The 25,966-nt window shown below is 46.1% G+C and overlaps 2 protein-coding genes across 3 annotated transcripts in view; one reads left to right on the top strand and one right to left on the bottom strand.

Moving 5' to 3' along the window:
- The window catches only part of WDR62 (WD repeat domain 62), a 107,958-nt gene extending 103,355 nt beyond the window's left edge, over positions 1–4,603 (bottom strand). Inside the window, exon 1 of the mRNA XM_073598821.1 lies at positions 4,340–4,603. Within this exon, the coding sequence (XP_073454922.1) occupies positions 4,340–4,459 (120 nt within the window). The 5' untranslated portion in view covers positions 4,460–4,603. The remainder of the gene's footprint in view (positions 1–4,339) is intronic.
- A 230-nt stretch (positions 4,604–4,833) lies between these two features.
- Positions 4,834–24,095, top strand: LOC141107827 (uncharacterized). 2 transcript variants are annotated; one of them, XM_073598822.1, is made up of 6 exons: positions 4,834–4,974; positions 9,756–9,881; positions 18,311–18,370; positions 19,545–19,692; positions 20,716–20,946; positions 22,640–24,095. In XM_073598822.1, the coding sequence occupies exons 2-6, from the start codon at positions 9,771–9,773 to the stop codon at positions 23,161–23,163; spliced, it is 1,074 nt and encodes a 357-aa protein (XP_073454923.1). In that variant the 5' UTR covers positions 4,834–4,974; positions 9,756–9,770; the 3' UTR covers positions 23,164–24,095. The 2 variants fall into 2 exon arrangements, with proteins under 2 accessions (XP_073454923.1, XP_073454924.1); XM_073598823.1 differs by having other exon boundaries at positions 4,962–5,008.
- The last annotated feature ends 1,871 nt before the right edge of the window (positions 24,096–25,966 follow it).

Consider the following 25,966-nt stretch of genomic DNA (forward strand, 5'->3'; position numbering starts at 1 on the left):
GGAGGGATGCGGGGCAGAGGGATCCGGGTCCAGGACAGATGTGGAGGGATGCGGGGCAGAGGGATCCGGATCCAGGACAGATGTGCAGGGATGCGGGGCAGAGGGATCCGGATCCAGGACAGATGTGCAGGGATGCGGGGCAGAGGGATCCAGGACAGATGTGCAGGGATGCGGGGCAGAGGGATCCAGGACAGATGTGGAGGGATGCGGGGCAGAGGGATTCGGGTCCAGAACAGATGTGGAGGGATGCGGGGCAGAGGGATTCGGGTCCAGGACAGATTGCAGGGATGCGGGGCAGAGGGATCCAGGACAGATGTGGAGGGATGCGGGGCAGAGGGATTCGGATCCAGGACAGATGTGGAGGGATGCGGGGCAGAGGGATCCAGGACAGATGTGGAGGGATGCGGGGCAGAGGGATTCGGGTCCAGAACAGATGTGGAGGGATGCGGGGCAGAGGGATTCGGGTCCAGGACAGATTGCAGGGATGCGGGGCAGAGGGATCCAGGACAGATGTGGAGGGATGCGGGGCAGAGGGATTCGGATCCAGGACAGATGTGGAGGGATGCGGGGCAGAGGGATCCAGGACAGATGTGGAGGGATGCGGGGCAGAGGGATCCGGATCCAGGACAGATGTGCAGGGATGCGGGGCAGAGGGATCCAGGACAGATGTGGAGGGATGCGGGGCAGAGGGATCCGGATCCAGGACAGATGTGCAGGGATGCGGGGCAGAGGGATCCAGGACAGATGTGGAGGGATGCGGGGCAGAGGGATCCGGGTCCAGGACAGATGTGAAGGGATGCGGGGCAGAGGGATCCGGGTCCAGGACAGATGTGGAGGGATGCGGGGCAAAGGGATCCGGATCCAGGACAGATGTGGAGGGATGCGGGGCAAAGGGATCCGGGTTCAGGACAGATGTGCAGGGATGCGGGGCAAAGGGATCCGGGTTCAGGACAGATGTGCAGGGATGCGGGGCAGAGGGAATCTGGGTCCAAGACAGATGTGGGGCTATGGTTGCCACATCATCTCTTTAATTCAGGACACACATATTACTTACACAGGTTCTGTGGCTGATTAAGGTGGAAATTAAACTCACTTGGTGCCTTATCTGCATAAATCAGCCTCAGAACCTGTGTAATTCATATGTGTACTGGATTAAAGGGATGGTGGGGCAGAGGGATCCGGGTCCAGGACAGATGTGGAGGGATGCGGGGCAGAGGGATCCAGGACAGATGTGGAGGGATGCGGGGCAGAGGGATTCGGATCCAGGACAGATGTGGAGGGATGCGGGGCAGAGGGATTCGGGTCCAGGACAGATGTGCAGGGATGCGGGGCAGAGGGATTCGGATCCAGGACAGATGTGGAGGGATGCGGGGCAGAGGGATCCAGGACAGATGTGGAGGGATGCGGGGCAGAGGGATCCGGATCCAGGACAGATGTGCAGGGATGCGGGGCAGAGGGATCCAGGACAGATGTGGAGGGATGCGGGGCAGAGGGATCCGGATCCAGGACAGATGTGCAGGGATGCGGGGCAGAGGGATCCAGGACAGATGTGGAGGGATGCGGGGCAGAGGGATTCGGGTCCAGGACAGATGTGGAGGGATGCGGGGCAGAGGGATTTGGGTCCAGGACAGATGTGGAGGGATGCGGGGCAGAGGGATCCGGGTCCAGGACAGATGTGAAGGGATGCGGGGCAGAGGGATCCGGGTCCAGGACAGATGTGGAGGGATGCGGGGCAAAGGGATCCGGATCCAGGACAGATGTGGAGGGATGCGGGGCAGAGGGATCCGGGTGCAGGACAGATGTGGAGGGATGCGGGGCAAAGGGATCAGCGGTCCAAGACAGATGTGGAGGGATTCGGGGCAGAGGGATCCGGGTTCAGGACAGATGTGGAGGGATGCGGGGCAAAGGGATCCGCGGTCCAAGACAGATGTGGAGGGATGCGGGGCAGAGGGATCCGGGTTCAGGACAGATGTGGAAGGATGCGGGGCAGAGGGAATCTGGGTCCAAGACAGATGTGGGGCTATGGTTGCCACATCATCCCTTTAATTCAGGACACACATATTACTTACACAGGTTCTGTGGCTGATTAAGGTGGAAATTAAACTCACTTGGTGCCTTATCTGCATAAATCAGCCTCAGAACCTGTGTAATTCATATGTGTACTGGATTAAACGGATGGTGGGGCAGAGGGATCCGGGTCCAGGACAGATTTGGAGGGATGCGGGGCAGAGGGATCCGGATCCAGGACAGATGTGGAGGGATGCGGGGCAGAGGGATCCGGATCCAGGACAGATGTGGAGGGATGCGGGGCAGAGGGATCCGGATCCAGGACAGATGTGCAGGGATGCGGGGCAGAGGGATCCGGATCCAGGACAGATGTGCAGGGATGCGGGGCAGAGGGATCCAGGACAGATGTGCAGGGATGCGGGGCAGAGGGATCCAGGACAGATGTGCAGGGATGCGGGGCAGAGGGATTCGGGTCCAGAACAGATGTGGAGGGATGCGGGGCAGAGGGATTCGGGTCCAGGACAGATGTGGAGGGATGCGGGGCAGAGGGATTCGGATCCAGGACAGATGTGGAGGGATGCGGGGCAGAGGGATTCGGATCCAGGACAGATGTGGAGGGATGCGGGGCAGAGGGATTCGGGTCCAGAACAGATGTGGAGGGATGCGGGGCAGAGGGATTCGGGTCCAGGACAGATTGCAGGGATGCGGGGCAGAGGGATCCAGGACAGATGTGGAGGGATGCGGGGCAGAGGGATTCGGATCCAGGACAGATGTGGAGGGATGCGGGGCAGAGGGATCCAGGACAGATGTGGAGGGATGCGGGGCAGAGGGATCCGGATCCAGGACAGATGTGCAGGGATGCGGGGCAGAGGGATCCAGGACAGATGTGGAGGGATGCGGGGCAGAGGGATCCGGATCCAGGACAGATGTGCAGGGATGCGGGGCAGAGGGATCCAGGACAGATGTGGAGGGATGCGGGGCAGAGGGATCCGGGTCCAGGACAGATGTGAAGGGATGCGGGGCAGAGGGATCCGGGTCCAGGACAGATGTGGAGGGATGCGGGGCAAAGGGATCCGGATCCAGGACAGATGTGAAGGGATGCGGGGCAAAGGGATCCGGGTTCAGGACAGATGTGCAGGGATGCGGGGCAAAGGGATCCGGGTTCAGGACAGATGTGCAGGGATGCGGGGCAGAGGGAATCTGGGTCCAAGACAGATGTGGGGCTATGGTTGCCACATCATCTCTTTAATTCAGGACACACATATTACTTACACAGGTTCTGTGGCTGATTAAGGTGGAAATTAAACTCACTTGGTGCCTTATCTGCATAAATCAGCCTCAGAACCTGTGTAATTCATATGTGTACTGGATTAAAGGGATGGTGGGGCAGAGGGATCCGGGTCCAGGACAGATGTGGAGGGATGCGGGGCAGAGGGATCCGGATCCAGGACAGATGTGGAGGGATGCGGGGCAGAGGGATCCGGATCCAGGACAGATGTGGAGGGATGCAGGGCAGAGGGATTCGGGTCCAGGACAGATGTGCAGGGATGCGGGGCAGAGGGATCCAGGACAGATGTGCAGGGATGCGGGGCAGAAGGATCCAGGACAGATGTGCAGGGATGTGGGGCAGAGGGATCCAGGACAGATGTGGAGGGATGCGGGGCAGAGGGATTCGGGTCCAAGACAGATGTGGAGGGATGCGGGGCAGAGGGATCCAGGACAGATGTGCAGGGATGCGGGGCAGAAGGATCCAGGACAGATGTGCAGGGATGTGGGGCAGAGGGATCCAGGACAGATGTGGAGGGATGCGGGGCAGAGGGATTCGGGTCCAGGACAGATGTGGAGGGATGCGGGGCAGAGGGATTCGGGTCCAGGACAGATGTGGAGGGATGCGGGGAAGAGGGATTCGGGTCCAGGACAGATGTGCAGGGATGCGGGGCAGAGGGATCCGGGTCCAGGACACATGCGGAGGGATGCGGGGCAGAGGGATCCGGGTCCAGGACACATGCGGAGGGATCCGGGTCCAGGACACATGCGGAGGGATCCGGGTCCAGGACACATGCGGAGGGATCCGGGTCCAGGACACATGCGGAGGGATCCGGGTCCAGGACACATGCGGAGGGATCCGGGTCCAGGACACATGCGGAGGGATCCGGGTCCAGGACACATGCGGGGGGATCCGGGTCCAGGACACATGCGGGGGGATCCGGGTCCAGGACACATGCGGGGGGATCCGGGTCCTGCTGGGAGTTGGCTGTCATTCTGCAGCTCATACACAGAGACAGACATAGAAAAGTGCTTGGTCAGGGTCTCTTGTATTGCCCGGCTCTACCTGTCTGTTGGCCTTTCCTTGGCCGGCCATGAGTCCCCGGGAAGACCTGCGGCGCCCAGGCGGGGAGTGATGCAGGAGAAGGCCGGACTGTAAGCTTAGATGCGCGTTTTCTTCTAACATCTTCTGTTCAAATCTCCCGCTAAACCGGCCACAACTGTCAAAGCGTTGATTGGCCAGGCACTTTTAGAGGCGGGTATAAGCTGGATAACCTGCAGATCCGATTGGTTAGTGCATAGAAAAGTCGGAAATCGAAAGTAACAGTAAAATCAGGGGCGGAGAAAAGAACTTACGTAGAATGGGCTGGGCTATTACGCGTATGACCCCGAGGTGGGCTTATAATTGGCTGAGAGTCTGGGGGGACGCGCTAAGCTTAGCATGGTAAAGGGCGTGGCTAGGCAAGTCAACTCCCGATTGGCGCTTCCAACCGAAGAAGGGACGTTCTAATACTCTATTAAGGGCGGGGTTATGCATATCAACACAACAGCCGCACTTCCCATTGGTAGAACGGGTTCTGCGCTGTGATTTGCCAGCTGCTAGAGATGTCGCTCTACAGACGACAACCACCGGAGACCTTTGCCGCTGAGGTCACGTGACGGCGGCGGAGCCAATCAGCAGCGAGGCCGTTTCCAAGGAAGGTGAGAGCCCTCATTTGTGCGGCGTCTATCAATTGTGAGGAGAAGGGAAGGTGTGGGACGGAGGGCAGCGGGGAGGAGGAGGAGGGGAGGAGGTCACACAGAGCTGCCAGGGGCTCTACAGCAGTTGTGGGACTACAAGTCCCAGCAGGGCAGAGCACACAGCCAGACAGGGCCTGCAGCAGGATAAGAACAGGGACAAGCCATAGGCTGACTCCCAGTAGAACAGTGCCAGGGGGGGACCTATGGAGGGAGGAACCTGCAATGCCATAGAACAAGCATGCAGCAAGTGAAGGCATTAGGAGGAGGAGCTCTGGGCCAGTGATAAGGAAGTGATAGAGCCAGCAGTGTCTGCCTATGTATTCCACTCATCACAGGTCTCCTTATTATACAAATACAGACTAATGCTGGCCATACACGGATAGGGAAAGCGTTCGATACGCTCGATCTTTGGAAACATTAGTGAGCCAATTTCCATTTATGGAGATGCAAATTTTGTGCCAAAAAAAAACAAGATGTCAGATTTATTTTTATTTTTTTTCAAAAACGATTGTTTTTCGAAAGATTAGTAGTGTAATCGATTGAAAATAGTTTGAAAAACCGCCAGCGTGTGTTCAGGTGTAACCGCAGAAGTCAATTCCAACAAGCAACAAACAGGAAGATCTTTTTTTGTTGCCTCCTTTATCCAGAGCCATTATTACCAGCATAGCGATCGTTATCTTCCTCTTCACATTCCATAGCTGGACCCCAATCCATGACTGTGCCAGCACAATGTAACCACCCCTCCGATGACGGATGTGCCGTCCTGCACCACAACGATCCATGACGGGTTTAAGAGGGAGGATTCCCAAAGGTCATCGTTTCTGCCGATCGTATCATCAATTGAGGAAAATTTTACTGTTTTATGTTGTGATCAATCGATAATTGGGCGACATCATCTATTGATACAGCGATGACATTATCACATGCACGTTCGACAGAATTTTTTTTTTTAATTCTGAATGTTTTTGACGAATGATTTTCTAACTGTGTATGGCCAGCATAAGGGACGCTTATAAACCCGTCAGGTGTTATCTGCCATCTCTGTCCCATTGGGGAGATTTCCCTTCACTTCCTGTCCCATAGCCAAAACAGGATGTGAGAGGAAATCCCTTTCACCAGAACTAGTGTCCCCATTGGAAGATGTCTCCTTTATTACTTATCTGGGGACAACCCAAACAATTGGGATTTTCTTTACTTTCACCTTCAATGATAATGGTAAACAGAACAATTGGAGAGGGTGATTCTCTCTTATGGGGATACAGACAGCAATAAAAACTGACAGGGATTCTAATCCCTCTCCACTTTGTCCAAAATTAAAAGTTTTGCCTTTAGAGACACTTCCAACGTAGAACTATGGGCAAAACCGTTTTTTTTTTTTTTCCTTGTTTTGGATAGAGCAAGGAAGGGTTAGAACCCCTGTTTGGTGTTATCTGCCATCTGTGTCCCATTGGGGGGATTTCACTTCCTGTCCCATAGCCAAAACAGGAAGTGAGAAGAAATCTCTCCAAAATGATATAATCCCTGGTTGTCACTAGAACTAGTGTCCCCATTGGAAGATTTTCCCTCCATTCAATTTTTTTTTTTTTTTTTGGTGACAAGACAAAAATTTGTCTTTTCTTTCAGTCTGATGATTGTCAGCAGGCCAAATATAGAGGGTGGGGGGGATTCACTACAACTGGAGAGTGCAAAATCTGGTGCAGCTCTGCCATGGAAACCAATCAGCTTCCAGGTTATAGCCAGGTTCACGCTGAACGCAGGTTTGAAATCGTGCGAGATCAGGGGAGATTTGAAAGACATCTGTGCGGGTTCCTGCAGAGATGTCCATTGAAATCACCCCCAAAGTCACCAAAAGTAGTGCAGGAACTACTTTTGGAAATTGGTGCGGTGCCGCAAAGTCGGCGTTGCGCTGATTGGGACAGTGCCATTGCCAGCAATAGGCTGCAGCTTGGCATTCGATTTGACATGTCAAATGGCGCCAATGTAAATGGGGGGCTTATTGCCAAAGCTTAATTGAACAAGCTGAAGTCAGAAGCTTGATTGGCTACCAAGCGCAGCTGTGTGACAGCCGCTTCTCCTCCTCTCCCTCCTGCGGCTTGCTGCTGTTTATTGAAATCTATACAAGGAGATCGGTGCTTGTAACTCCCCCCACTGATCACCCCTGACTGCCCAGGTATCGGATCGAGCATCGGCGCATTTGCCCGAGTACAAGTACTCAGGCAAATGTTCGGTATCGGTACTGATACTAGTATTGGTGCAACCCTAGTTCACACTGAACCACGGAGTGCTCACAGCAGGGGTCCAGTGCGTCCCTGTTCACCATATCAGGTCCTATTTCAGGTTCTTTTAACTCCCCCCACCGCCGCACCGATCACCCCTGACTGTGCCCGTATCCTCCTCCAGTCCCTCTCTGTGTTTTTCCTCCAGGCTTCTCTGGTCCCCCTCCACCGCCTTTGTCCTCGATCTGTCAGGATGGAGAGTGGTGGAAGGAGCTGACAAATCTGTCATTTACCGGCTCCTTCCTTTTCCCAATGACAGTCAGTGATCACTGACTCTGCCCATTCGTAACCGAGCATCATGAACTGTTTACGATGCTTCAGTTTTTGCATGGAGAGGAGCGTCTATCTCCTGTCCATTCATCTCCAGTGCAGCTGAGGCTGCAGAGAAAGGGACTGGGGAATCGGTGTCCTCAGTCCCTTTCCCTGTCTCAAAAGGGAGATGTCAGGTCTGTTAAGACCCCTGACATCTCACCAAGGCCCCTCCCCCCATTGTAAATAAAAATTGTAAATAAAACTAGAAAACTGACACAGTCCACATGTCATCAGTGCTGCACATTGTTGTCACTATCACATGACAAAAGAATTGGTAATCGGTATCTGTGAGTACTTAGAAAAAAAAAAGCATCAGTACTTGAACTCGGTCTTAAAAAAAGTGGTATCAGTGCATCCCTATTGTGAACCCAGCCTTAAAGTGCACTTGTCATTAGTGAAATCTGGGGGCCTTCATTTGCTGTCTGGTATCTACAAATGCTGGTTGCCTGGCAGTGTGCTTCTAGTATTTCACATATCTTGAACAAAGCCACGGTTATTGAAAGTCAGATATCCTTGTCCTGGCTTGTACAGTTGCCACCTCATCCCTTTTAAAACACATATTACACAAGTTCTAAGGCTTACTTAAAGTGGTTCTTAAGGCAAAAGGTTTTTTACCTTACCTGAACCTGATCAAGCGATATGCACAAGAGTCTCGGCTCTCCGAGGATTCTCCCTCCTCATTGGCTGAGACTGCATTGGAAGCCATTGGCTCCCGCTGCTTTCAATCAGAGCCGGTGAGCCAGAAAGGGGCGGCGGCTGTGTGTGTGTGATCGGAAACACAGAGCAGCAGTTCGAAGAGCAAGCCTGCTTAAGTGCCCCCAGAGCAAGCTGCTTGCTCTGGGGGCACTAGGGTCCAGAGTGCTGGCGGGGGACTTGAGAAGAGGAGGATCTGGGCTGCTCTGTGCAAAACCACCACACAGAGCAGGTAAGCATAACATGTTTGTTATTAAAAATAAAAAAAGTTGCCTTTATTATCATTTTAATACAGATAAGGCACAATGTGAGTTTAATTACTACCTTAATCAGCCACAGAACCTGTGTAATTAAAAAGTGTGATCAGTTTTAGCTTTGTTCACACTTGTGCGATGCGATTCCAGTGCGAATCACATGCAGTGTTCCACACCGCACAAATGTGAACCCTGCTAAAACTGAACACATATTTGAATGGCTCAAATCACGTCGGCACAAAATGGTGCAGGACTCTTTTTTTTTTTTTTTTTTTTTTTTTTTTTTTCCCGCACCTGACTTGCATTGCATGCGATTCTGGCAATCACACTGCGTTTCGTGATCTGTTTCGGGTTGTCCTTAATCTAACATTGACACCCACAGCAGATTGCATTGACACCGTGCGATTGCTATGCAGTGCGATGTGGGGAAACACAGCAAATCAGTGTGAACCAGGGCTCCAAGGGAAGAGGTGGCAACTTTCCTGGGTTATTCAATGAGAGCCATGTTGGTAGAGCTCTAGACCCAAAAACGGAAGGATGGGGCATCCTATAGAGATTATAGAGAAAGCTCCCTGTCACTGGGGTATCTAGTGGCAGTGTAAGAGTATACCTGATATTTTATATTTAGTTTACCATTTGCACTTTGCTTACTCTACCATGTGAAAGACACTCTTGTTGAAAGTCACATCTTTTGTAGGGCCCACTCAGACATTGGCATCCTAGTGCATTGCATTAGTGTTCATTTTAATCAAATGGGCTGTCATTGCACCATTATGGGAAAAAGTACATGAAGCATTTTGTTTCCCATGCAGTGCACCACAACGCACAGCAAGTGCCTGTCAGAACTGTGTTGCCTTGGTGCTTTAGGGTGCCCATCAGAATATATGGCAGAGCAATGTGTTACCATATGTAATGTGAGCTTTACTTCCAAAGCACCTTAATGACAAAGTGTAAGAAGGGGCCGTTATTGTCAAAGTCTTTCATAGCCCAACGATATATATAATGTACTAGATAAGCCCTGTTATTGTAAAAGTGTCGGTCACTTACTCTTCTGAAATGGAGTGATGCTTTTTTTTACTGCATGAGTACCAAGATTTCTCATCAAACCAATCAGACTGGAAACTTGTTCTGTGTGTCACCTATCTATGTACACCATCACCTGCCTTCCAGGAATCTCTAATATGTATACATACTTTTGTTTTGGCAGATTTCAGTTGTTACCATGTTGGACACTTTGGCATCCTCAGCTATGACAATGGGCCACACCAAGGAACAGATATCCGAGAAGATCCTGAACCACGCTTTAGAAATTATCTACCTGCTGACAGGAGAGGTGAGCTTCACTCTGGACTACATTGAAGGTGGTTGAAGGAAATGTATTGTCTTACAAATGTTTTTCAGATATACATAAAAAACATCACCATGATAGAAATCTTTTTTTTTTTTTTTTTTTTTTTTTTTTTTTTTTTTTTAATATATCATTTTGAATGCGTTAGAGCTGATCTTTGTTGTATTGGGGCATTTGTAATGTGTTGTTACAATACACCACAGTGCATCTGGAAAGTATTCACAGCGCTTCACTTTTTCCACATTTTGTTATGTTACAGCCTTGAGAGTTCCTGTAAAGAAGAATGGGAGAAACTGCCCAAAAAATAGGTGTCAAGCTTGTAGCATCATACTCAAAAAATTTTGAGGCTGTAATTGGTGCCAAAGCTGCTTCAACAAAGTATTGAGCAAAGCAAAGATTTTTTTTTTCTTGTAGAGATTTCAAGCAAACTTCTTTCATGTTTTCATCATGGGGTATTGTTTGTAGAATTTTGAGGAAAATTATGAATTTAATCAATTTTGGAATAAGGCTGTAACATAACACAATGTGGAAAAAGTGAAGAGCTGTGAATACTTTCCAGATGTACTGTATTTCCTCTATTCTTTTTTTGCACTGCTAAGCACCAGGTTTTTGAATTAGAGCGTAACTTTACCCAAAAAGGGAAGTTTTGCTTTAAGTTCTCCTCCCCCAACCCCTCTACGTAATTTGGCATGCTTTTTTTTTTTTTTTTTTACCGCTGCTTCTCTGATATCATCTTCTGTAATCTCAGAGTTTGTTGGCAGTGGTTTAGACATTAATGGCTGTGTGTTGAGTTATTTTGAGGGGACAGCAAATTTACACTGTTATACAAGCTGAACACTCACTACTTTACATTGTAGCAAAGTGTCATTTCTTCGGTGTTGTCACATGAAAAGATATAATAAAATATTTACAAAAATGTGAGGGGTGTACTCACTTTTGTGAGATACTGTATTTGAACCAAGTTAGGAGGCCTGTCAGATACAAGCCCCATACCCAACACTGTGGACTGGATGTGACGTGTGTACAAAGAAAGCAACTGGCATATGTCCTTTACCAAACTATATGCAACTGAATAACTGAAAGTTTTGATAGCAGAACAAGAATTGGTACATAAGAAATTTTAAACGGGGCATAACCCGCACATTACATCAGCAGATGTGTGGGCAATACGTGGAAACGCCAACCAACCATATGCTCCCATGTGAATAGTGCATATAATGTTCAAGAGACTTAAAAACAGAGTTCCGTTGTAAGCAGTAGTGCAATAAAAAACTAAAAAAAAAAAAAAAAAAACCCCAGAGATCACTGTTACTATTATCGCCATTCTCCAGTAGAGGGTACAGAAGATGCAGTCCAGAATTCTCCCTCTGGGATGGTATAGTTATAGCTGAGTCCAGTAGATGATGCCAGAACACAAGCATTCCCACTGCAAAGTGCTGAAACTCAGAAAGTGAGAAAGGAAAAAGGAAAGTTCAAAACCAAAAAGGTGGTCTGTCTCTGCCTCAGCTAGAGATCTCAATTTACAGTGTACTGTCACTAACCGTGAGATCATAACCGGTGTAACATTCATCTTTTGCTGCCGAGGCACAAAGGCACAAGCTTAAAGAGTAGATATAGTGTGGATCATAACCGTTGCGGCATTAATGCCAGGCACTTAGTATGGAACAACTAAGGCAAACTGGTAGCACCAACTGCAAAACATTCACGATGGATGATTCTTCATGGTATACCAGTCATGGGCAGCATCAGTGGTGGTAAAGAAGAGGACCTTACCGCTGTCAATCACTCTCAAGCGAGCTGGGAAGGACATGGAATAGATGATTCCCTTCTCCCTCATCTTCCTCTTGATGTCAGTGAAGGAGGCTCTTTGCTTTTGTAGCTCTGCAGAGAAATCTGGAAAATTATTGATATCTGTGTGTTGTCAAATCGGATCTGTGCCTTTTGTCTAGCCTTGCGAAGGAGATTTCGATCTCTACAATTCAGCATCCTAGCAAGTAGTGGCCTCAGTGCAGTGCCTGGCGGGGGAGGTTTTGCTGGAACCCTGTGCGCTCTTTCCACCGCGAACATAGGACTGGGCCTCGGAACATGGTTTTCAGCCAGGCCTCAACAAATTCCCCAGGTTTCTGCCCCTCCAGCCTTCTCTGGTAGGCCCACTATTCGTATATTGTTCCTTCTGAGACGATTTTCTAGGTCATCTGCTTTTTGGCACCAGAAGGATGGTTTTTTTTTTTTCTTCTGCAACCACCCTATTAGGGACAGGGGCAAAGTCATCCTCCAGGGTAGAGATTCTATGCTCAGTTTTGGGTTTTGGACACCCGCTCTCTGACACGCTGCATGTCATGGCGCAGCAGCCCTTTGACCAACCTGATCTCCTCCATCTTTCCTGTGAGAGAGGTGTTGGAGGCGGTAATAGCACTTAGGAGTTGAGTATTAACTTGCTCCAAGGTAAGCTTAGCCTGCTTGTCCAGGCCTTTAGGAGTGTCCAAGGCAGCTGTTCCGGTGCTCCTCGTGTGAGGAGGACTGCAGGCGCCATCTTTCAGAGCGGGCATACTCCTTTAGCTGATCCGCAGCTGCGGATGAACCACCTTTGCTCATGGTGCTCTCAGGATGTCAGCACACTGCAGCAGGCTGATTAGGAGAGCAAAATGTCGCTAGGAATATACAGGATTGCGACGGATACTGTGGGTAGCTAACGGAGCTTCTCTCAAGCACGTCCAGCCATCTTGACAGTACCCCCCCCCCCCCCGGGTTCTTCCTTTTTTTTTTTTTTTTTTTTTTTTAACGCAGCAGTTAGTTTATACAAAGCAATTGTTAGATTGTTGTGGAACTTTAATAAGAGCCCGTTCGTGTCCGTTCATGCTCTGACTTACATCCTAAGTTACATCCTAACAGCTGAACTGCATTAAAGTGGTTGTAAACCTCATACATGAAATATGAACAAAGCATATCCCTCTATAATGTGTGCTTGTCTCAATCCAGAGCACTAAGTGTCATTTCTGTCTGCTGCTTCTTTCCTCTGCTATCAGCATGAATCACTTCTGACAAGTTTGACAGCAAGAGAAAAGATGGTGACAGGGGAGCCTGATTGACAGCCTCAGCTCTGTTCCTGTGTGCTGTATGAAGGGGGTGTGTCCCTTCCTTCCAATCAGCTGTCCGCTTTTCTCACTGAGCTCTGCAGAATGTAACTTCAGCTCTCCTCCCCCCCTTTTTTTTTTTTTTTTTTTCCTGAACTCAGACAACATTTAAAAAAACTGTACTTTGGCTGTAGAGAAGAGAAGACTGCGGATACAGCTACAGCTTATGTAGGAGGAACACCGTCTACTAAATTTCCATAATTACAAACCAATCCAAGCGTAGCTACCTTCATCAAAAAGACACTTAAGGACATTGCTAAAATACCCTGCAGTGCCCATACTCCACAAAATGTATCGGCTGAAGAAAGTAAAGCATTGGAATCCCTACGTAATCACTCAATTATTATAAAGCCATCGGACAAAGGGGGCAATGTTGTCCTAATGGACAACAAAATGTACAGAACAATGTGTCGTAACATCTTGAATAACAAAGAATGATATAAGACCATCCATACTAGACACATTATAAAATCAAATCAAGCCTTCTATAATTTAATCGATCAGGCATACCGTGATGGCACAATTAATAAAGGCTTAAACGATTTCATTAAGACCAAACATCCCCGTCCGTACACCTACTTTTTACAGTCTCCCAAAAATACATAAAAGTTCCACCCAAATTACAGGGCGACCAATCATCTCAGGCAACGGTGGGATCTCTGAAAACCTGAGTAGGGTAATCGACTCGTACCTTCAGCCTTTCGTAGCAGCATTACCTTCATTCACAAAGGATACTATCCATTTTTTGCAAATGATAAACGAACTTAAACTTTCTGAAAATTAAATTTTGGTCACAAAAGATGTCGAAGCCCTATATTGCTCAATCCCACATGGGCCTCAGGCCATTTACAAGGTACTACAACAAGGATCACGGTATGATAGGGCCTTGAATGATTTCATCTTGAGAGGTCTGGATCACATTCTAAATAACAACTACTTTTGTTTTGACGGCTCCCACTACCTCCAGGTGCAGGTCGTAGCGATGGGGACATGTTGTGCCCCATCCTACGCCAATCTGTATCTGGGGGAGTGGGAGCGGTCACTGTTCAGCGATGAGGATCTCGCCATGTACCTGAGCCACGTTACCACGTGACTCAGGTACATTGATGATATCTTCGTCGTCTGGGAAGGGTCGGAGGAAATGCTGAAGCAGCTTTTCAATCATATGAACATAAACGACTGGATCCTGAACTTCACTATGAATTTTGAGGTCGGATCTGTTACCTTTTCTAGATGTGAAAGTTGAATGTGATATACAAGGGAATATAACCAGCACATTGTATAGAAAAAACACAGCGTGAAACACCGTGTTGCACTCGGACAGTTTCCACCCGACTCCCCTAAAGAATTCGATTCCATATGGACAGTATCTCCTGTTGAGGAGAAACTGTTCAAATGATACACTTTTTAAAATCGAGGCTGGAAGGCTCCAAAACTGACTATTAGATAGAGGTTATAGCCGACGGTGCCAAAGAAAAGCATACAATCGAGCTATTGCACAGGCCAGGGAAGCCTTGCTGTTTAGACCACAAGCAAGAAAAAATAAGGACGCAGACCCCTCACGTATCATTATACGATACGACAACATTAGCAAATTCGCAATATTATTGCTAGACATTGGTCCATCCTCACAGACGACGATAAAGTTAAGCACTTTGTCTCCCCAGTCCCCTGTATCACATGTAGACGCGCCGCATCCCTAAAAGATAATTTGGTGAAAAGCGAATATCGCAAAACTAATAAGAAACACTGCTCTACATACAGAACTTTTCCGTGTGGATACTGCAGTCACTGTCAATGGATAAGAAGAGAAAAAGTATTCACACTTCCGAACGGCCAGGTTTTCAAGCCCAAACACTTCGTAAACTGTCAAACCTCGGCTGTAGTATACTTAATGACCCGTGAGTGCGGCACATTTTACGTAGGCAAAACCAGGCAGAAATTCTGGTGTAGAACTTCTAAACACATTTATTACATGGAAATTGGTAACATCTACCTTCCCTTAGGAAGACGTGGTCACCAAACATAATTATAGGATGCCCAAAGTTGCCTTCGCCGCCTTAGATAGGATTCATATTCCAGGAAGAGGCGGCGACTGGAACAAGAAGCTCCTACAAATTGAACAAAAATGGATTTTTAAACTTGGGGCCACCACATTCCCAGGCCTCAACGAGTCCATTTCATACACTCCTTTTTTGAAATGGTTCAACTCGGGGAAGACCAACTGAGAGGATAATGCAGATAAGATAGGGAGAGTAATAGTGGAGGCTTTATAAACATATAAATAAGACCGAATATATTCTTTCTCTTGAAGTGAAGTAATGCATGATTTTTCTTGTTAATCTAATCTTGCACTGGTGTGCATGCCAACTCTTCCTGACATTGCATAATGGAGATATGTATATTCACAATTCGAATATATCTATACAATGAATTATTACTAAGATGTACTAATAATCCTCACTGTCTCCCTAAGAATACTTGTCTGCCTATCCCTTTCAATGGTCTCCTCCCCGTGAAAAACCTTGAGACCCATGTATGTATTTTATAATGCTAGCACATACTTTTCTTATATGTATGCTACAAAGTTAGCATATATTCGCTAAGCTGTAGTCCCCACAGTGTACCTCCTTTATTGCTCATGGTAAAATATAATAACTACTGTATCATAATTGTACAATTTACTTTGTTCTCTGGACACTATAATATATAAATATTAGCTTCTAAGAATATGTCTTTATACTTTCATTAATCATTTCTTTATTATTTTTTCTTTTCCCAGATTCTGGACCACTGTTTTTGTCCTCCCCTCACACCCCGGGTGCCAGTCCTCGATCTGGCGGCTTCCCGGCAGGGTGGGGAGACGAGTTGTTTCACGTCTCCCTAGCCAGGCATCCACCATCAGGTGGAGCTTCTTACCCTGCCGGCGGCGTTCCGTGTTTTACCTTCGGGGTTTGGGTGGCGTGCATGCGCGGGACAATGTCTCCTTTGCGCATGCGCGCTCCTCGTCTCCAGTCACGGCATTACGTCGAAGGTGACGGAGGCGTCCGGAGCATTGGCTTACCGGAACGCCGAGGGGGCCACAACAGGGAGGCATTACGCCTCCCAGGGCCCCTCCTTCTGAGGGATGGGCTGGAGAGATTCAAAACACCTGTTAGCAATTACCCCTTTACCCAGACAATATAATTAGAGATGCTCCTTGCTGGAATCACTCAGTTGATCTGCAATGAGAGCATGACAAAACACAAACCTGTGAGGTAAGGAGATATAACAACAATAGGCTGCAGGATTACAAACCTGTTTACAAAAACTTCCCCTTTTCATTTATATGATTTTTCTTCTATGTATAGGTCCTTATCGTGATCAAATGGTATGCACCCCTTTTTTTGTTGGTATCCTTTCACAATTTTGCAGTACTTAAACACTGATAGCCTTATTATGTTTGCCACACTTCACCCATTTTCCAGCACTCTAAACCTTTAGCCCGGGTTCACACCTATGCGAATTAGATGCGGCTTACACCGCATCTAATTCGCAGGACATTTTAAAATACATTCATATGAATGTATCTGGTTCACATATGTGCGTTGCATTCGCACTGCGCATTGCACAAAAAACGTGTGCGTTTTTTGGGCATTGCGGTGCGAACTACAAGCCTATTATCTCCTATGGGAACGCATCTGATTCGCAGATGCATTGCGTTCTGAACAAGGATTTTCTCTTTCTCCTCACTACACCTCCCCCTCTCCCTGCTCTCTAATCCTGAGCAAAAACGCAATGAATCCGTTGAACAGGAGATTGTTATCTCCCCAGTGAAACCTGAGCTTCAATTCGCACCGCACAAGTGTGAAACCAGGCTTAGGGTTTCACTCCCATCCGTTTTTCAACCAATAGCACTATTATTGTTTTCTTGGCTTTTTGGCACTTTTGTTGGCCGGATATACTTACCAAGGTAATTATACATATCCTTCACCAGCACTTCCCTGCACATTACCCCTTCACTCTCTATGCACTTTTTCACTTTTTACATCTCACGGGTGATGCACTTGGTTCTTTTATAACTGAATTTGAGGAGTCACAACACTGGATTTTTCTTTTCACAGCGCATGCTCGCACCAATTTAAAAACTTTCCCCCCTTTTTTTTTTTTCACCTTGCACCCTCACCATTTTTTTTCACATTTTTGTATCTTTGCTAACATAGATATTGAGAAATATTGATATAGATATTTCTGTTTTAAGTATAAATCTAGTCACAATATAAGGGGATACTTATGCCCTGTATATATACACCCCTTGAGGGATCCCCCCCTTTGGGATATAGATGAAAATCAGATTAATAGATAAATATTGGTAGATTAATACTAACATCAATCATTTTAAGATAAATATTTTTCTAAATAAATTAAAACATCTTGTATACCATCATGACACCATAGATGGGCACTTTCTAATTTATATTATTACAACCACTTTCAGGTGTCTCCTTTCTCCATTTTCCTCCCTCCGTTTGTGGGTGGGGGCCACGCCGTTTGTGACCACCTGTAAGTCGCACGGGTCGGCCCTGCCTCCCCTTGAAGTGTGAGTAGGGACGACGTCCCAGCGGAGTCCAGAATCATAAGAGGGAAACCCTTTTTGTCTTTTGTCTGTATTTTTAAAAGAAATCTCCGGATAAACCAGTGCATGACATAGAGGGTAACTATTTAAAACACTATCTCCAGTTTCCTATAGAAGACATAATTTATAGTACTAATACTTAGCTCTATAATTGCATGAGAGAAAGGATCAATTATCAACCCCCTGAGGAAGACCATGACCCAGTAAGGTTGACATGCATTGGGGTTTTCTCTGTCATCGGATAGTATAACTTCAATCAATGTTTTAAGGTGGCATCGTTGTATGCATAACCCTCATAATAATGTTCATATGATGCCAAATTTACTGTCTAATCTGTTACCTCAATTTGCTATGTTATGCATTATGTAAACCGGAGCTCATGTTTTTAAACTTGTGTCTTGTATAGTTCATGTCCAGAGCCTTTTATCAAATAAAATGAATCATTTTTGAATAAAAACTTTATTTGATTTATAATTGCTGCTAAAAAAAACCCACGGGGAACTTCCATTTTTCTTTTCAAATAATTATTTCGGGGTGTGCAGCCCTTATCAGACTCTTTAAAAGTGTCATTCCATGTTATAGTTATGTAAAGGTTTACAACCACTTTAAATATTATTGTCAGATTCCACCATGTTTCTACTCTCATCTCACACTCTGTGTTTCAGAAATACGTCATTGTAAAGAAAAAGTTTCCACACTGCTGTATCCATCCAAAATCTGGAGGGGTAAGTATACCATTTCACCCTTTAGTTGGGTTTACCTCTGTTCAGTTCTACCAGACAATCTTTTCTCAACTAGTGAGAAACTTCCACTCTCCTACCCTCTACTTCTTCCCAAAAATGAGCTGCTAGTACATCATACCAGCTTTACAACAAAAGTAACAAGTGTAGTGCTAATTACTTATAACATACTCCCCTATACCATATACAAGGGAAACTACAAAGGAAAGTTTAAATGCATCAAAAGCACATACAAACATTATGTCTATAATACACAAAAATTAAGTACAGCTGTAAAACAAAGCCACGTACATGTATACATCTAGTGCATTCTGTTATGTTTATCAAGTCCAAGCAAGTATCCATGTGAAATACATATCGGAAAAGTGTTGCTTTCAAAACAAACATGCAAATGTTTTGCTCCAAAGCACCCTTTTGTGATGCATTCCACCCACAAAAGACAAATTTTCCCCTTCTTTTTTTTTTTTTTTTTGGCGGACTTAAGCTTCGGTTCACACTGCTGTGACCCCAAAGTTGTGAGTTTGCATTGCGATCTGCTTGTAACTTCAAGGCGACTTTGGCAAATCATAACAATACAGAGTGTGACACAGGTTGAAGTCAAAATCCTTTGAATCAGCTCTGGTGAGGACATTGCTGGATCCCTGGACAGGTTAGTGTCCTTATAAAAAAAGTCAGCAGCTACAGTAGTTGTATGAATTTAAATTTTTTGGAGGGAGCCTGGAGCTTTGCATCCATTGGACTTGGTCAGAGGGACTGTTTGGCTGGGAAAGTTTGTTTTTACTTTCTGCAAGTTTATCACAGAGGACCTTACATCCACTACACCTGTGCTGTCCAACTGCCTGCCCTTAGGCTGCATGGGCTCTCAGGGGTCCTAAATAAGGCTTTCCACCGCCTTCAACTGTAGTCATCCCTACAGGAGCAGGGAATATGTTCTGTCTGGTACACCGCATCTCCTGCTTCTCCCACAGATGTCAGGACCAGGAGAGCCACTGACTGTGTCACTCCACCCCTCCCACTAATCTGCGTCCTGACAGGGGAGACTAAAACTTGGTACAAGCCATTGTGATGAGTGTTATATATGTTTGTTGTCTGTGTTTTGGTTTTGAAGCCACAAATGTGATTCCTGTTACTGTGCACCAACACCGTTACAATGCTGCAGGTACCTGTGAAGTGTGATGATGTTGCCGTGTATTTCTCTATGGAAGAATGGGACTACGTCAAAGGGCATAAGGAAGATTACCAAGATGTCATCATGGATACGGATGCACCCAGCAATACAGTGGAGATTACAGAAAATACTGACCTGGGTAATTGTACATTTTGTAAACTTATACATTTTGAATGTAAAAATAAAAAACATTTATAAAAGGTCCCTATTTAATTCGGATATGTATTCCTTAAAAAGTGCTTAAATGCGTTTCAAAGGATAAATTCACCTTTTTAAAATAAATGCACATCTTTTTTGCAGGTAAAAAAATGTGCATTTATTATTTTTCTTACTAGGACCCTGGAAAGCATTGCACCCGCAATCAGCAGATCACTAGTGCCATGCAGGTCTCCTGCAGACTGTCAGTGTATCTGTCTACTCGTACCTCCATACGGGAAGGCAGATGCACCCTGACAGGAAGAATGGACTACCACAGCACTCAACGGCGCCCTGGTATTTCACCAAAGGCTGTCGGTACTTGTAGTTTCCCATAAATGATGCGGCCGGGTGGGAGGAGCTCCACATGGCTGCGTCTTTTTTTTTTTTTTTTTTAACCGCTTGCCGGCCGTCATACGGCTCTCGTTCTGGGCGGGCGTCATATGACGTCTGTCCATTTAAACAGGGAATGCGTGCGATCGTGTGCGCACAGCCCTGTACCTTCGGTGGCAGCGTGTCAGAGACATCGCTCGCCACCGAGGGGGGTGAACAGCCTTTGGGCATGGCTGTTTACCACGTGTTCGGCCGTGATGAAGTCACGGCTGATCACAGATGGTACCGTCCCACTTTGCCCAGCGCATGCACATCGGTGGCAGCATGTTCCCTGGAACACTGCTCGTCACCGACGCTGGTAAACAGCCATTGGCCGGCGGCTGTTTACCACGTGATCGGCTGTGATCCTTTCACAGCCGATCACTAAATGTAAACAAAATTGATTCTGGTGCGGCAAAAAAAGGGTCCTGCACGATTTTTGAACGGCTCAAATTGCACTGCTGCAGTGTCACATGTGGTTCCCGCACCAGTGTGAATCGGGCCTTATAGTGTGCAGTCATGTGAGGTTTTGACTGAACACAGGTTTACTGTTAAAATGAGTTTATTTCAATTATTCCTGTTTTTCATATTGTAGAACTGCCAGACCTCCATGCTGGAGAATTGCAGCGTGAGTCATATGATGTCCCGGATGATAACACAGCGGATGCCACAAATGATGCCACGACTGAGGTCTCAGCTGGTGCCTCATCTGCTCCAAAACAGGATGAGGACAATGAAAAGAGTAAAAAGGACAAAAAGGAGAAAGATGAATCTGAAGACAAGGGTAAAAGTGACTCGGAAGACAGTGAAGAGGACACAGCTAGTGGTAAGTCAGCAGGAGTAACCAGTAGCTGTTTATAGTCTCATTCCCTTATTTCTAGTGAGATAATAGAAACATTTCTGCCAACAAGTCAACCGGTGTACTGGTACTGCGTAGAGATGTAAAAATTCCAGAAATTTTGAAGCCATGAGAATTTTTTTTTTTTTTCTTTGAAAAAATTTTTTTTTTTTTAGAAAAAAAAAAAAAAAACGGTGTGTAGTTTTACAAATTTAAATTTTGTTACACTGGGAAGGTGAAATGCAATGTGTATATATTATGCCTTGTATGTATTGTAGCTTTGCAGTGTGGAAATGTTTCCAAACTCTAGATGTTGATTTCGCCATTTTACTGACCAGACTATTGGTAAACATTACGCTGTGATGGAGGAGAACATTAATAGGAATCATTTAAAGGTTATACAGATAAAACTCATTTGTCAAATTAACCCTCTTACATGTCAATTAAAGAATAAGTTCACCTTTTAACAAATAATAATAAATGCACATTTTTTTTGCAGCTTAAAAAAAAATGTGCATTTACTATTTTTTGTTTTATGAGCATGGAAAGTATTGCACCAGCGTTCATCAGATTGCTGATGCTATTCAGGTCTCCTGCAGACAGTGTAAGCTGTCTGCCTTGTACATTGCACATCATACAGGCAGGCAGTTTAACACTGACAGGAAGAATCAATGAACTACCAGAGCGCTCAACAGCACCGTGGTAGTTCATTGAGAACTGCAAGCCGACAGCTGCAAAGGCTGTCGGTACTTGTAGTTTTTTTGTATCACAGAGATCTGTCAATCAGTGGCAGTGCAATGTGGGAGGAGCCCCACTCAGCCGCGCTCTCTTTGAATTGTGGTAGCGAGTATGGGGAAAAGATCCCTGGCTTGCTGCCACAAAGGAGGGGGCGGGGGGTTATTCGGGGGGAGAGGGGTCTGATGCTGACCGTGTTACACCCTAAATATGGGTGCAACATGTTCAGAAATGTGAACTTATCCTTTTAAAGCAATATTAAAGTCTTTGTTATTTTTTCAAGAAAAAAAAACATGTTATACTTGCCTGCCTGGATCCTCCTCTTCTCGGGTCCCATGCCGACGCTCCTGGCCCCTCCCTCCTGTTCAGTCCCCCCCCAGCAAGCAGCTTGCTCTGGGAGCACTCAAGCAGGCATGCTCCCGAGCTGTGCCTCTGTGTGTCCATTCACACAGAGCCGCAGCTTGGTCCTGCCCCCTACTTCTCCTGATTGGCTCAATGGCTGTGACTGACAGCAGTGGAGCCAAGGGAGTGCAAGTCCGCAGAGAGCCAAGGCTCTTGTGGACATTGCTGGATCGATTGGGGGCTTAAATATTAGAAGCTGCTGGGGGGGCTGCTGCATACAGGGTTTTTTTTTTTTCTCTAGGCCTTTCCAACTTTTAGCTATGTGTAAAAGAGATTTTACAATTGGGGCTTCTTATTCTTAACATTCAGTTTTCCTGGTTGGCATACTGGTCCTCAGGCTTCATTGCTTTAAGTAACTAACCTGGAACGAGCATGCAGTAAAAACCCTGGAGTTCTACTTTTAAAAAGATTTCCTTTTGTGCACCTGAAGAACTCCTGACCCAAGGCAGACCTCAACTTCTGCCCCCACATCTGTTTTATTTTTATTTCACAGTCTTTCCAATATAATGTATTTTTTTTTTTTTTTTTTTTTTTTGTTCTTTAGTAGCTGAATCCATGAAGATGGATGTGGCTAGAGAACGATCCTTTGGAGGCCCTTTCTACCGCGAGGCCATGCGGTTCGAGATGACAGAGGAGATACAGGAAGATGGCACAGTAAGACCCCTCAGCACCGAAGCCACCTTGTTGGATAAGCTCCATCCTGAAATATATCGATACGACCAGAACATCTGGAGCATCAGCCAGAGGTTTATATGCGGCACGAACAACAGACCGTACAACCAGCCTTCCATAATAACCGACGACGATGACAGTGACTTAGGACAGTCGGCGATCCAAGTGCCCAACCTGGCTGAAGAGAAACCTTACCGATGTGTCGCCTGTGATCAACTGTTCAAGTATAAGTCCAGCGTCACAAGACATTACGCCGTAGTGCATGGAGTGAAACCTCACCAGTGCAACGAGTGTGGCAAACGGTTCTCCACCAAGTTTAACTCTGTAGTGCACAAGTGTCATCCGCGCAAAAACAAGAGTCCCTGGGGAAATGATCCTTCAGGTTTAAATAGTTAAAAAAGCACCCGAAATTTGGAAAGTGCGTTGCCACCTGCTTGTGCGTATGCAAGTAGGCCCCGCCTAGGCGGCAGACAGACTGTTTGTGAACGTGTGTCATGATAGAATGCTTAAAGGGACTTTAGCCTCATTTTTATTTCTTTTCCTCTTTTATATTTGCCTAATGTAGATATTTAGGGGATTAGTGTAGAAGCATACCCTTGTTACAAGACTATTACTACTTTCTTTAAGCAAGCTGGAAAATCCTAGAACCAGGTAGGAAATTCCTCCAAGAGAATACAGCTGGTGCCTAACTTTTTTTGAGCCTTATTTATTTGCTGTTATAAGTGAAACTACATCTCCGACTCCTTAGCTGAAGCCTGCTGTCTCCTGGATGGGACTGACTTGCTCCTGAATTATTAATTTCCCCCAAGGATGTATTTTAAGTTAAATTTCAGAGCTCATTCTAATATGTAGTTCCCTTTCTTCTCACCATGATAATCCTTTTATGTTCTTCTACCGAGGTGTGATTATCACTGCACAGTACAGTAAATTGGAAGACGTGACCAAGGATCAGGCTGAGCTATGACACACTTGTGATTATGGTCAGGTCCCATAAGTTTTATTGGTGTTGAAAAGAGCAGAGAAAGAGGAAGCAAACCCGATCTCCAAGTTTGCTTAAAAAGTGTACACAATCCATAAAAATGTATAAAGCTATAATATATATTTCTAGGTGCTTGATGCAAGGACAATTCGAGGTTGGTGTCCCTTTTTTTAAATGAAGCAGAGAAATCTGAGAAAATAAACAGTGATTGGATCAGTCTCCAGTTGTTACAGGGGGACCAGTTGAAATGTGGTGTGAAATGAACAAGGAGTAAAATTATGGTAAAAGCAGACAATTGCAATTGTTTTCTTTATTAGATGTGATATTAAAGATTTTGTTTCAGCATGTACACTAGTTTCCATTAAATTTAATAATTAGATCAAAATGTCAGCCGCATGGCTGGCCACACTTTTGAAATGCATACGTTTGCCAAACACTTTATTAAGAACACTACAGTATACTGAATTGTGGCCAGCAAGGGATGAGCATGGTCAGCAACAATATTCAGATAGGTTGCAAATTGGCAACCCCCAAAAAGTGGTACTTTACAGGCAACAAAAGATTTATAAGCTAGGATAAAATATACAGTGTTCATTATAACAAGTTAAAAGTATTTAAAAAATCAATGCAAAAAGGTACAATAAAATGGATAAACACCAGTTGAGTACTCTGTAAACCAACAAGAGATTGGTGTAAGTATCCCCTTTGTCCCAACGCGTTTCAGAAGAGAATGCTTTCTTTTATCAGGGGCATAGCAGAGGAAGGATGGCAGAATGTCTTCATCCAAGGAGGACAAGACACCAAACAACTGTTTAGGATAAAAGCTGAGAGTTGTCCTCCATTATCGCCAGTTGGTGAACCTCCAGAAACCAACTCCTAGGCTCTAAATGTCTCACACTGGGACCACCCAACAGCACACCAACCAATAGTTGGATCAATTGTATCTAGGGGTCTAGTGTAGGATATTGCGTAAGGTCTCAGATGTGTAGTGCAGGGGTTCCCCATCAAGATGGTAGTGATTGTTTCCATGCTTTTAACTTGGTATAATAAACATTGGGGTGGATTTACTAAAACTGGGGCATGCAAAATCTGGAGCAGCTCTGCATAGAAACCAATCGGCTTCCAGGTTTTTTTTGTCAAAGCTTAATTTACCAATTTGAAGTTAGAAGCTGATTGGCTGCCATGCACAGATGCACCAAATTTTTCATTCTCCAGTTTTAGTAAATCAACCCCATTGCATATTTTATCCTAGCTTATAAATTTTTTGTTGAATGTAAAAGTCCCATTTTTGGGGGTTACCAATTTGCTATTGCACATTCTGGGGATGTTGGCAACAAGTCAAAGGTTTTCCTTGGTGGCTACATTACTATTCAGTAGGGTTGTACCGATACCGAGCATTTGCATCAGTACTTGTACTCGTGCAAATGCTCCGATGCTTAATCAGATACCCGGGCAGCCTCAAAGATGATCGGTGGGGACAGTTACAAGCACCGATCTCCCTGCTTGGCTTTCAATAATGCAGCTGATAGCAGCTTTCAGCTGCTTTTATTGAAAGCCACACCAGGAGATCGGTGCTTGTAACTGTCCCCACCGCCACATTGATGTCCTCTGTATCCTCTTCAGGGTCCCGCTGTGTCCTCCTCTGGTCGTCTAACCCCCCCCCGTCCCGGATCTGTCAGGATGGAGAGCGGAGGAAGGAGCCGGTAAATACGTAATTTACTGGCTCCTTCCTTTTCTGTTTGAACAGAGTCGGTGATCACTGACCATTCATTCATTCATTACTGAGCGTTGTAAACTGTGTTTATGAATGGGGAGGAGCCTCTGTCTCCTGTCCATTCATCTTCAGTGCAGCTGAGGCTGCAGAGAAAGGGACTGGGGAATCTGTGTCCTCAGTCCCTTTCCCTGTCTCAAAGGTGAGATGTCAGGGGTCTGTTTCAACCTCTGCCAAGGGCTGATTTAAAAAAAAAAAAAAAAAAAACAGAATTGTAATAAATATTTAAAAGTTAAATTAAAAAAAAAAAAAAAAGTATTGGTAATCGGTATCTGCGAGTACTTGGGGGGGGGGGGGGAACCAGTATCGGTACTTGTAATCAGTCTTTTAAAAAGTGGTATTGGTGCAACCCTACTATTTAGGTTGTGGCATTCAAGTGCTCGCTGAATGACAATATTAGGCCTTATGGCCCCTTCACATGAAGGGTTCGGTTTGATCAGCTCTGCCTG

Source organism: Aquarana catesbeiana, linkage group LG09 (assembly GCF_042186555.1).
Source record: "Aquarana catesbeiana isolate 2022-GZ linkage group LG09, ASM4218655v1, whole genome shotgun sequence".
Taxonomy (NCBI): domain Eukaryota; kingdom Metazoa; phylum Chordata; class Amphibia; order Anura; family Ranidae; genus Aquarana; species Aquarana catesbeiana.